Source organism: Martes martes (assembly GCF_963455335.1).
Source record: "Martes martes genome assembly, chromosome: 3".
Classification (NCBI taxonomy): Eukaryota; Metazoa; Chordata; class Mammalia; order Carnivora; family Mustelidae; genus Martes; species Martes martes.
Window position 1 is genome coordinate 149960751 of NC_137890.1, and position 12522 is coordinate 149973272.

Genomic DNA, 12522 nt, shown 5'->3' on the forward strand with positions numbered 1-12522 from the left:
TGCGACGGGAATCCCACTGCCATGTAAACAAATCCACCAAGAGCCGCTCTCATGGTCCTGCTTTGGGAAGCCCACAGCCCCTCCTCTGAGGTTCCTGTTCACACTGGGGTTTCTGGCCCTCTGGACTTGGCTCTGCAGGGGACGTCCTGCCCACTGCCCCGCCTAGTGCCCGGCGCCCTGCGCCCCCCTTACCTGGTCTGCAGCCTTCGGGAGCCAGCAGGTAACTAACTTCCTCTCTTGGCTCTTGTCCAAGGGTGTTCGAGGTTCAGTACATGCAGATGGCACAAGACTGGGACAGTGCTGGGTTCAGAACACCCTGCCCCACCCCCTCCACCCCCAAAGTCTCCCGTGTCTTTGAATGCACAGATGCTCTGGGCAAGCGTCCCCGTCTCATCCCCACGAGGACGGGCCTGCTGAGGCCTTTCTCCTGCTGTTCTGTTTGCTAGAGGCTCTTTGGGTTTCTTTTCCTACCTTCGGGGCAACACCTGTTCCATTAGCAGCAACTGTCAGCATCTGGTGATCACCCCCTTTCCCTGCTTCTGCCATGGTGGGCATGCGCGGGGTACAGTCCCTGCCGCCACCGGCCACACTCTGCCTCCCAAATTAAAAATCAATGACCTCATGGCTGACGTCCCTCCCGTGCCAGGGCCAGAACACCATCCCAGCTCCACAGAGGGCTCTGTGGGCCCTGCCCCTGCTGGGTGTGCCTCCGTGGCTCTGGAAGGTCTCGCCTTGCGCTAGGGTGCAGGGCTTCTGGGAATAACGCTTTCAGCAGGGTCATACCAGTCTTGAATCCTTGGGTCTCAACTTTCTTTTGCAACCTCAAGGCCATCATCCCAAGGCCCCTTCCAGGCGGGTGCCCTCCCACCCCCGGGGCCAGAGGTCTGCTTCCCGGGGGCAGGTGCTCCTGGCTTCAGGCCACAGGGTTTGTTCTGGCGGAGATAACACTCGGGAACTGGACGTGAGCTTGAACTTCAAGCCAACTGCTGCCACATCTACAACTCCTGGCAGGGGTCACCTGGCCACCCGGGACCCTCTAACCTGCTTGGGCTGTTCATGAGGATGGAGGGGGCAGGGCTGTCCCTGGCAAGGTGGCGACTGCACCAGAGGAGGCAAGGCGAGTGCTAGATTTCGTTTTGTTTGAACACATTTAAATTTGAATGGAAGCAGCCACACGTGGTGGTGGGCAGCCTATACTGGAAGGCACCGCTCTAGAAGGGACCCTTGGTGACCCCTCGATTCAGTCCTCCTTCTGCAGAAGAGAAACTAGAGACCCAAGACAGGCTGAGGTCCTGCGGCATTGAATTCAGACCCCGGGTGACGGCTGAGGTGAGTCTTCTAAGAAACAAGCCGGCACAAGGACGGGGTAGAACTGGGAAGCGACATTAGGAGCTGTCAAGAGGTAAGCTCTTCAGAGCTGGTCTGGAGCAGAGTGCTGGCCTTGGAGAGCCTGCGGTCAACAAGGGGCCCGGCGCGCGGCCATGGATGTCAAGGGGCCCAGCGGATTGCAGCACACTGGACCCTGCGATCCTGTGCCCATGGTTTTGTTCTGAAATACCTATGATTAGAAAAACCCTGGCATCACCTGGTAAGACCAAACAGCTCTGGGCTGCCAGGCCAGCCCCTGAGGGCCCCCACCCCGGGAAGCGCCCTCACACCCACTGGCCTGCCCTTCTCAGGAAGAGAAAATAGATGCGGCGGGAGCACCATGGGCACACCAACACCAGGTGGCGGCGTGCTGGCCACGGGTGTCCTGAAGTAGGGTGGCGTCACACATGGCGGTTATCACTCAGTGCCTTTTTATTGCCATTGGGTTTGTGACTGCTGATAGAGTGCCGGCTTGAGGAGCAACGGGCGGATAAAAACCGTGGCTGGGCAGTTCTTGTGTTGAGAGGGACCCGGCAGGAGCCAGGAGGACTCAGAACCTGACGAAGGTGGCATCGATCTGCCGCACAGAAGGCAGGGCCAGCATGATCTTGCGCCGGTACTGCGGGTCCTTCTGCAGGGGGTTCCGCTCCAGGTACACCGTCTCCAGGTTCCTAGCCGCTTTGAGCTCATCCAGGTCGCTCCAGCTCTCCAGCAGATTGTCGTTCATCTGGGGGCACGCACACACATTAGGGAAGCCTCAAGGATGGAACAGCCCCAGCCTCCCGCCCCCACGTCTGAGCAGGAGCCCAGCGACAGGGCCTGGCCCTCCCTACCCAGAAGCCAGCATGGCGTCTTCCCTGGCTCCTGAGGGAGCCCTCTGTCACTTCTTCACCCCCTGGCCTCCCCATGGGGAACGCTCTCGCTCCCGCCTGGAGCTGGGGCTGCGTCACCAGACGGGCTGATCCAAGTTAAGATTGGCAGAGAAAAGACAGAGCAACACTGCTTCCAAGCCCCGCCTCATCTCTAGGCAAAGCGTTCAAGCAGGTTCAACTCTACTTCCTATAAACCAACTTAGGGTTGTTCCCAAGGCCTGACTCCATGCTCCGACCATAACCCAGCCAGCATGGCAGTGGCCATGGCAGCCAAATGGCCCATCCGTCCCATCAGTTGCCACTGGCCTGCCCCACTGGGATTCCCACTGCAGGCGTCTGAGAGGGAAATGCCCCGCCCCCGGCCTCCCGCTGCCCAGGCGATGTCCCCAGGATGCAAAGCTGGATGAGGGCTCAAAGCATGTTAGGGTCCACCCTCCTGACCGCCAAGAGCCGGGAAGAATTCTCTGACTCTCAAACCACCGTCAAGACGAGGGCATGTCAGGCCCCTGGGTTCAGATGCCCATCAGAGCATGGGCCTCTGACGCTCAGTCCACACCTGTCCGTGGATGGTCGTGGCTCCTCCTCAGGGGGCAGGGCAGGGTGCTCCAAGAGGCGAGCTGCCCTGGTTTCTACCAGTTCTCCAAGAATATGGCAGAGGGACAAGTGACAACAGATGGTAGAATTGTCCCTGAAGGCAAGAGGCAGTCAGCACCTGGCTGAAGGGGGAGGCAAGGGCTTGGACAGGCACACAGCCAGCGACCGGCTCCCAGAGGAATTGAAGCCCTGACCTGTACTGTCTGCCAATCTTGGGGGAGCAGAGACCCCGCAGGACTGATTTCATGCCAGCAGCCCCCGGCCCCCGACAACAGAGCTGGAAGGAGGCGCATGGTGGGCTCGGATGAGCCAGGGCAAGTTGGCTCCAGCCTGTCACTGCTCATGAGGGTTTTGGGTGACAGGAACTTTAAATAAGGGCAAACTGAGAGCTTCTGGGAGTGTCCGCATCACGACCAAGGGGTGTGATACCAGCTTTGTGCCCTGCTGGCCTCACCCCCCAGGTCCAATTGTGCCTGTTCTAGAACTCACATGGAAGGATGGTAGCCCCAGGGTCCCCCATGCACAGAGGCAGAAAGCAGGAGCGCTCCTCCCAACCGACAGGTAGCAGACCTGTCTTCTGTGAACCTGTGGTGGCAGAGGCTACAGGGTGGTCCATTTCAGCTCCACTTACAGAGAAGTGGTGATGACAAGAGCTGCCCACACATGCAATGAAAAGGAAGTGGAGCCATTCCAGGAACCCCCAGGCCCCTCGGGCAGGGACGCCAGAGAGGAGCTCAGGCACTCGACAGGCAGGACAAAGGATCTTTGAAAGACCTTCCCAATCTCAATGCTCTGAGGTCAACTTAGTCAGCCTGGAATTCTGTGATGCTGCCTTGGGTCTGGCACATGGCAGCCTAGCATCTGGACAGATGGTGTGAGAAGCCTCTAGTACCAGGCTGTTCTGTGAGTGGGGGTTCGGCAGCCTATGACACGAGGCAGCGGTGGTAAAGGTGGGCAGACTGTGGAGACTTTGTAGGACTCTGGCTTTCACCCCGAGGTGTGATGGCAGCCCTTGGAGGGTCGTGGACTGTAAAAGGATCACAGCTGGGGTCATAGTGCCGGTCAGGGGGGATGGTGGCTGGGGCCATGGAGCTAGCAGCAGAGGGCAGAGAGGCTGGATTCTGGGTAGAAGGGAGAGGGAAGAGGTTGGCTTGTGAATGATGTGTAAGAGAAAAGGAGAAATAAAGGAAGGTTCCAAGAATTTTGGCCTGAAGAACTGGGAGGCTGGAGTCCATGGGTACTGACATTGAACCGAGCAGAGGAGAGCACAGGGGGGCTCCTGGGCTCCAGGTTGGACGTGCTGCTCGGTCCGGGTGGCAGGTGGTCAGCTGACAATGCCCCGTGCTGAGCACGCCGTCTTGGCCGAGGCTCAGGAGCCCAGGGTAGAGCCCGGGCTGGGAACATGAGTGTGTGTGCTGGGGGCACAGGACAGAGCCCTAGGTGGGAATGAGTGTGTGTGCTGGGGGCATACGAGGGGTATTGTTTGGACCGGAGAGGCTCAATGGGGAGAGGGAGGAGAGAAAAAGTCCAAGACTAAACCCCAGGCACTCTAGAGATTCGTGGGAGGAAACAAACTGAAAACCAGCAAAGAAGACTGACAAGTGACCAGGGTGACAGCAGAACCGAGAGAGTGAGATCCTGGAAGTCACATGAGGAACATGTTTCAGGAAGAACTGATACAAGTCTGCTGAGGTCAGCAGCAGGTGAGGGGGTGCAAGGGCCACTGAATCCGCTCTGTGGCTGCTGTGGGGAGCTCGTCCTGGTGCACCCAGGTGGCAGAGCTGCTGGGCCATGCTGGGGGCACCTGCCACTCCTAGGGGACGGGGAGTGCTGGCTGGACTGTGTCTGAGGTAGGGTGGTGAGAACATGGCTGATGGAGCCAGGTGAGGAGGCCAGAGATAGTGGAGGGAGGCGGGGATCCTGGCCAAGGGCAGAGGGTGGGAGGTGTTGCAGCACATTCGTGGCTGGGGTGGGGCACTGCTGGCAGGGAGCCCCTGACTGAAGAGGAGGCAGCCGCAGAGAACCACCTAGTCTGCTGCGATGGGAGGCTGGGTTGTGGGGTCTCTCTTCAACCAGGACAGCTGCCGAGGGCAGAGGAAACAGACCCAGAGAAGAGCAGCTGAGCTCGGACCGGAAGGCAGGAAGGCACTTGGGGGAGTAGATATGATGGCCTCACCTGAGGGTGAGGGGGCAAGGGCAACATGATGCCAGGTCCCTGGGGACCCTGCCACGTGGACACTGAAACAAGGATTATGTGTGGCAGGAGCTGTGCTGGAGCACAAGTGAGGTTCTGACATCAAGGGAAGGAGGGGCTGAGGCCACAGGGGCCATGCACTGGGCGGTCTTTAAGGAGGAGGAGGAGGAGGAGGAAGAATGGTCTGGAGCTGGTAACGAGAATAGGACGCCATACAGCCCACCTCCAGGCCCAGAGAGTAATCTGTACTAAACACTGAGGGTTTGGTTTCTCACCACTACTTTTTCTTAAGCACAGATCACATCTTCCTACTTGCATATCTAGTGATTTTGGATCAAACACTAGAAATTGTGGATAATACGCTACAGAGACTGGATTCTTCGAAGAGGGTTGATTTTTTGTTCTAACAAGCAGCTTAATGACTGGATGATCACCCTGAGGCTGCGCGGGCTTGGGGTCACACTTTGTTGGGGCCCCTCTAACTTGGTGGGGACCAGCCTCCAAACTCCACCTCCTCTGGAGTGCAGCTTCAGACTTTATTAGGGTGGACTTGAAGTAGGTCTAATCTGAGCCTGTGGTCCTTAATGCTCAGGATGGGCCTTTCTGGAGTCTGCTGGATGGATACCGAGAGTGTTGGCAAGATCCTGCCACCGGGGCAGGGCTGAGCTGCCCTATACCCCCAGCAGCACAGCTGGGTGAGCCTTAAGGGGGATGGCCTTGTGCCCAGACGGCTTAGCCCTCAGCCATGGACTGACAGGGGATCCCCACATGGACGTCTGGGGCGCCTTCTCTGCACAGCTACCCCCTCTCCAGGGCCGTGTCTTGCCATAAACTTTGCTCTCTGCTTCTTCAGCTCAAATGAACTGCCACACTGTCCCAGGGATGCAGCCTGCACACTGTCCATGAAGACAGAGCCAAACCATCTTTGTACTTGCCCAAGGCTGGAGGGCTGGTCTGTGACTAGTTCACAGCCATGGCCAGATGACTGTCTCTAATGACTTCCTGTGATGACACCTCCTTCCAGACCCACCCGTGTAAGGTACCCTACTTTCATAGAACTTCTTGTGGGCCTCATGTGTCACCAGCTTTGGGAAAGCTAGATTTCCAGAACCTGGGTCTTGGCCCTGGTGGGGGGACTGAAGCTGTGTCATGAGGACACCAAGAAGGCCCTCTCCCGTCAGCCTGAGCGAGTGCCTCCCCTGGAAAGGGACACGGATATAACTCTTTTAGGACAAATTCTTAAGCGTTATTCTACTATGCCTAAGCCTATATATACACTTGTACAACCTGAGCCGCCCACAAGGTCAAGTGCAAAGTGAGATGCCATGGCCGTGCCGGGGAGGCCAGTTAAGAGAAAGAGAGCACTGAATGGGAGAATCACTAAGTGGTGCCTGTACCGGCTGCACTTGGGCCTTAAAACACGCAGAAAGTAGATTCATTTCACAAAAGCAGCAGGATATTGTTTAGAAGAAATAAGTTTTTCTGTGGCATTGTCTGCTTCAAAACCTCTTCCTGCCATCATGGTGGCTGATTCTGGCATCCGCTCCAGCCCAGGTGGCCGTGGAGCACCCATGTCCTCTTCTGTTTCACTATCCAGCTCCTATCTGCCATACCACATGCTTCCGATCTCACACGGCAGCACTGACGCCAGCCCGTCCTTGTCTGCGGTGGGGGCTGTCTTTGTAAACTCCAGACCTTATCACTCAGGATGAGCCACAGCCCAGCCTCAGGACAGTTTTCGTTCAGATTCGATGAGTGCAGAACTGGAAGTTTTATTGCCACTGGTGGGACACTGTAATGACGTCTTTGATACAGATGACTTTTAGAGAGTCTTATCCTTGTATTTTTCCAAAATGGAACACAAAACCATTTACCTGCATTGTTTCCATACACACCCCAGGGTCTCCCGAGCCCCAGGAAGGGGAGCAATGTTCATGGAGGGAAAACTGATCACCTTCATGTTTCTAAGTTCTTCATGATGGGAATGTAAAGAAGCAGGGTTGCGGTGGGACCCTTCCCTTCCTAGAGTATCTCCCAGGAGATACAATTTTTAGACTCTTTAATCTAGAACATTTTCCACCTTCTACTCACAATTTTCTCTGTTAAATGAAATTGACTTGTTTAAGAAACCCAGTTAACTGCCTTGTATAATCTCATTCATTCTGGATTTATCCACCTGTTTTCTTGTGGAGTCATCTAGCTTGTTCTTCTGGCCCCTGTATTTCCTGCAAATTTCAAGTTAGGTCTAAATGCTCGGTTAGAGTAGATTAGACATTTTTGGCAAATATGCTTTACAGATGAACCAAATTGGGGAACACTTAGCATCAGGTTGTCCCACTATCAGGGGTGGTAAATTTGATCACATGGGTAAGTTGGGGAGCACACTTCCCTTTTGCAGTTAGCAAATTCTATGTGGGGTGCCACACGGCAGACATCCAGCTCTCCAGTGACGAGTGTTGCCTGAATCCACTACTGGAATTATGCTATAGAATGTGTCCTGTTTGATGTTTTCCCAGTAGATTGCTGATGGTGCTCAAGTCCCCAACTTCACAGGATGTATTTCTTTGCTTTATGATGGTTTTTTGGCTGGTATTTATACAGCATACTTGATTTTCCCCAAACTCAGTGATATCTTAAAAAAAGGTATGGGAGAATTCTCAAGACACAGTTCATACACCACAGGTAGCACATCAAAATAACTTATTTGCTTGAGAATCTGTAGGCCGTTTCAACAAAGGGGATGCATGCCTTGTGTGCTGCTGGTGTCAAAAGAGGTTTCTGTTACTTCCTGTAATGGTAGGGACTGAAGAGAGAGTCACAGAGAGCCTCCGTGAGAGAGGCCCACCTTTTCAAAACCCTATCATGGAGGGACAATCCCACTGCTTTTGCTGTGGTGTGTCTGTCAGTGAGGCCCACACACACTCACAGGCAGGGGTCCTGTTGTCGATTGCCTCCCGTGGCTTCTACTGAGATTTTTTCTCCCTGTTATGAGTCATGCTCTCCTGCTTCTTTGCACACTGAATACTGTGGAGGTGACACAGAGTCTGAGTTTTGTCGGCCTCCTTTAGAAAGCGGTGTTCCAGGGGTGCACAGGTGGCTTGGCTGGTTAAGCAACTGCCTTCAGCTCAGGTCATGATCCTGGAGTCCTGGGATTGAGTCCCACATCAGGCTCTTTGCTCAGCAGGGAGTCTGCTTCTCTTTTTAACCTCTCCCCTCTCATGCTCTCTTTCTCTCACTTTCAAATAAAATAAATACAATCTTAAAAATCAGTGTTCCAGAAGAGCCTCTTGGTCCCGTGGAGGCTTGGTCACAGGCCCCAGGAGAGTGCTTGACCCACCCCTGATGCAGGGCTGTGTGGAGTGTCGATGGAGCTTCTGGCGTGTTTGGCATTGTCCCTCCACTTTGGCAGGTTGGAACACGGTTGCTTCCATGTGCTGCGTGGCATCTGGAACCTCCACTTGCCTCTAGTCCACGCAGCTGTCCGCTGCAGGCACACACATGCAGCTGAGCTGTTGTCTAAGAAAGCCCCGGGCCGATCACTGGGGCTTTGTTCCTGTGCAGCAGTCTCCCAGCTGTGCACCTGCCCGTGTGTTTCTCACGGGCCCCTGGGAACCCCAGCTCCGATGGCTGCCTCCCCTGTCCAGGGAAACAGCCGCTGCGTCTGTGCCCAATTGTCCGTGGAACGTGCCCTCAGCTGAGGCCTAGGGTGTGACCATGGTGCTTGTCCCGAGCCCACAGCCTGCAGACATCGACCACCTACGTCTGGCCGTGTCTACAGCTGTTTATGCCGAGCTGACAGGCGGAGGGCCCTACCCCCATGCCTAAAACTGCCTCCAAATCCAAATTCAACATGACAGGTTACACTTGCTTGTATCTGTATTTATTTTCTTGTATATGAAGTGTTAGGAAGGATTTGACTCACGTTAGTACATTTATTTATCCTGGAACATATTTAAAATAGTCTGAAAATGACAATACCAACGTTGGCACTAGTGAGTGGCGTTCAAGCTCTTCTTGGAGTTATTTCACACACACCATAGTCAGAGTTCTGGTTCCAACATCACTTAAATAATTCTTTCCTTTGTGTGGTTGTCGTACTAATTTGAAATATTGTTAGTCATTTGTTTCAAGCCATGTGGAATTGTAAATTAAAAACATTTAGAAAAATGTGCAAAGCATTCTAAAAAACCGAAATGTGCAAACAGATGTCCTCAGAGAAGTCGCAGTGGGTTGCTCGCCCTTCACCGGCCCTTCCGGCCCCACAGGTGACCATTCACGCAGATTAATGTTTCTGGGGTTTGCCTTCACACTCCATCTATGTGCCCACACTATCACTTATTTAGGGCAGCACGCCACGTGTCTGGGGCCTGTCCACTCTGACCTCTGGGAGCCTTGATGATCTGGTGAGGGCAAGGCTATCAAGGCAGCTCCCAACTCCACTGCTGTTTTGCACTTGGCTTCACACGCCTCCCTGCCCGTGACCTTCGCCTCTCCCCCAGAGGTCACCAGTTTCTGCTGATTCACCACTGGCGTTTCCCTTGACTCATTCCCTTCTTTCCAACCTGCCGCGGCCACCTAGGGCCAGGTCTGCTCATGTGGCCACAGTGGCCGGGGAGGTAGCGTGGAGGGTCCTGGGCCTCTGCCAGCCTCTGCAGTCCTGCTGGCATGAAGCACACTTCAGCAGCTGCCCCTGAAATACACCTGTTTCTCCTTTTCCTCCTGGCAGAAGAATGCTCATTGGTGAGATGTAGGAAATACAGTATTAAAAAAAAAGAAAGAATCACACCTAGTTGAGACTTCCCACATGAGGAAGAGCACTGTCAATCTGCTCTTTCTTCTGCCTGTTCTGGGCGCCGTCAACCGCAGCGGGAAGGGGCTGGCCCAAGTTGTCCCTCTCATTCTCTTAGAATACACTTTTCTACACATTTGTTTTTCAGTTATGAAAGAAATACATGCTTGTTATGGAAGACTTGGAGAAACCAAAGAGTATAAAGAGAAACAGGAAAACCAGCTACACGTTTACAATCCAGAGACAAGGGCTTCTCGTATCTGCATCCACACTTCTGGTCCTTTCTCTGTGCATGTGTCCACAGGCAGAGTTCAATAACACGTGGATCTCCCCCAAAATACTCTGCACATTCCTTTTTCATCAATACTGTATCATGAGCATTTTTCTGTAGTTAAATCTCTTTCACAAACGTCATTTGAAGGCCTTGCTTCATAGCAGCATATTTCATCACAGGAATATACCATAATTTATTTATTCCCTGCGGTGGAAAAACTGAATAATACAAACCTCAAGTTTCAGAAGGAAATCTGGACAACTGCTTTTATAAGGTCTGGGTTTATAATCTCTTCTAAACTGGACACTAACCACTAAAAGCAAGGAAAAGATAGATTTGTCTTTCTTTTTTATAATCTTATCTTTTTCTTTTTTATAATGAACACACAGACTTTCTCATCAGAAAACACAAAGCTATTGCCAATGTAGAACAAGGAATCCTGACATTTATGTGTTTTTGTACATAAATCTTCGACTTTCTCCTCATTTTGCTGGGGTCTCGGGGCTTTGAAGCCCCCACAGAACCCATGCGGTGCCGAGAGTCCTGCCAGCATCCCCGGGGCACTGGCTGCAGCACAGACCGCTGCCCACCTGACAGCCCAAATACCGCAGCTCACTGTCTTCGTGTATTTTAAAAATTGGTGAAATAGAAAATGTTTTATGTATTTACAAGCAGCTGTTACTTCTTACTCTGTGACTTGTTTATGCTCTACCCCACTTTTTTAAAAAAGGATTTTATTTATATATATTTTAGAAAGAGCGGGAGTAAGCAAGCAAGCACAACCGGGGGGGAAGGACAGGGAAAGGGAGAGGCAGGGAGAATATCCTAAGCAGGCTCCGTGCTGAGCATGGAGCCCAATGTGGGGCTTCATCTTATGGCTCATGAGATCATGACCTAAGCTGAAGTCACGAGTTGGATGCTTAACTGACTGAGCCACCCAGGTGCCCCTTTACCCTCCTCTTCTAGTGGCACCTCCGTATGAGCTGTGTTCAATACATGGATATTAAAGCCTTTAGCACACATATTTGCACAAGCATGTTTTCCAATGTTACTTACAGATGGTCTCTGCCCAACTAACCAACTTCCCCTTCCTCTCATCCAGCCAGCTGTGTGCCAGGCACTGCTCTAAGGGCCGCTGAAGTGAGAGTGAGCAACACATTCCTCTGCCTCACAGAGCTCACACACTGCAGTGGGTGAGTGAGACAGGAAAATTAAATTAAAGAAAGAAACAGGACTTCAAGTGATAGAATAAACAGAGCTGGATTTGCCTTTTTGTCATAAGCCAAAAGGACAAAGAACAAGAAACCACATTTTGCATATGTTGGACAATAGGCAAGACAGGACAGCGACTCCTGAGAGCAGGAAAACAAGGGAGGTGAGCTCTCTCCTCCCTGGCCTTCTACCTGGAGTCCTCTGCAGACCACAGGGGGGTCCAAGCACAGCCTGGTGGCCTGTTGAGCAGAGGCAGGGAATGCAGTTTGGGGAGGCAGAGGTAGCTGGAATTCCTGGAGAGGAGTGAGCTCTGTATGGAAAAAGCTCCAGAAGAGTACCTGATGTCCCCTGGAATCTCGGACTGAAAACGGGAGTGTGGATCGGCCCCAGAGCAGCCGCCAGAAGCCACGAGCTGGGCAAGGCCCGAGCTCACGCATGGAAAGGATGTGTTTGTGCTCCCACCAACCACAGGCAGAGACCTCACTAAATGCCTGGGCATTCGCTAGATACCCAAGGGTCACAGGCCAGAAACAGAGCAGAGAAGCCTTAGAGGACAGGCTTCTTAGACTCACACTAATAAAGCTGAAAACAAGTCTTGTAAGGACCAAGGGGTGACTCAACTATCTGCTAGATAAAAAGTCCAATATGCTTTAAAGGAAAACAACAAAAATCCAGAGAGTCAATAACTGAACATCTCTCTTTTTTTAAAAAGAATTTTATTTTTGCATAATCTCTACGTTCAATGTGGGGCTTGAACTCACAACCCGAGGGTAAGAGTGGCATGCTCTACTGACTGAGCCAGCCAGGTGCCCCAGTAACTTACCGTCCTAATGGCCAGTACCCAATACAAAAATTATTAGCCATTTGAAAAAGGAAGGCTTTAGGGAAAACACACATAAGAGGAGAAACAGAAGCTACAAAAAGACAACCAAATTTTTTTCAGAGTTGAAAAATATAACATCTGAGATGAAAAGTTGAGTACATGGGGTTATAGCACATGAACGTCATGGAAGAGAAGATCATGACGTCACAGACACAGGAGCAGAAGTCATACAAATGAGAGCACACAACATAAAAGCCAGAGGCCCAGCTGCCAAGCGCTGGACAACATACACATCACTGGGGGTTTTAGGAAGAAGCTGGGAGAAGGAGAGGCAGAAAAACTGTTTGAGGAAATTATTTTCAAAAGTTTTCTGCATTTGACTTTGAAAACTATAGA

At 52.5% G+C, this 12522-nt stretch overlaps 1 protein-coding gene across 5 annotated transcripts in view; it reads right to left on the minus strand.

Annotated features, from left to right (window-relative positions):
- Window positions 1-1782: 1782 nt before the first annotated feature.
- PPP1R7 (protein phosphatase 1 regulatory subunit 7) overlaps window positions 1783-12522 on the minus strand; it is a 29442-nt gene continuing 18702 nt past the window's right edge. For all 5 annotated transcript variants that reach the window (XM_080799112.1, XM_080799111.1, XM_080799110.1 and 2 more), the window contains one exon: window positions 1783-2095. In XM_080799112.1, coding sequence (XP_080655238.1) covers window positions 1919-2095 — 177 coding nt within the window. In that variant the 3' untranslated portion in view covers window positions 1783-1918. The remainder of the gene's footprint in view (window positions 2096-12522) is intronic.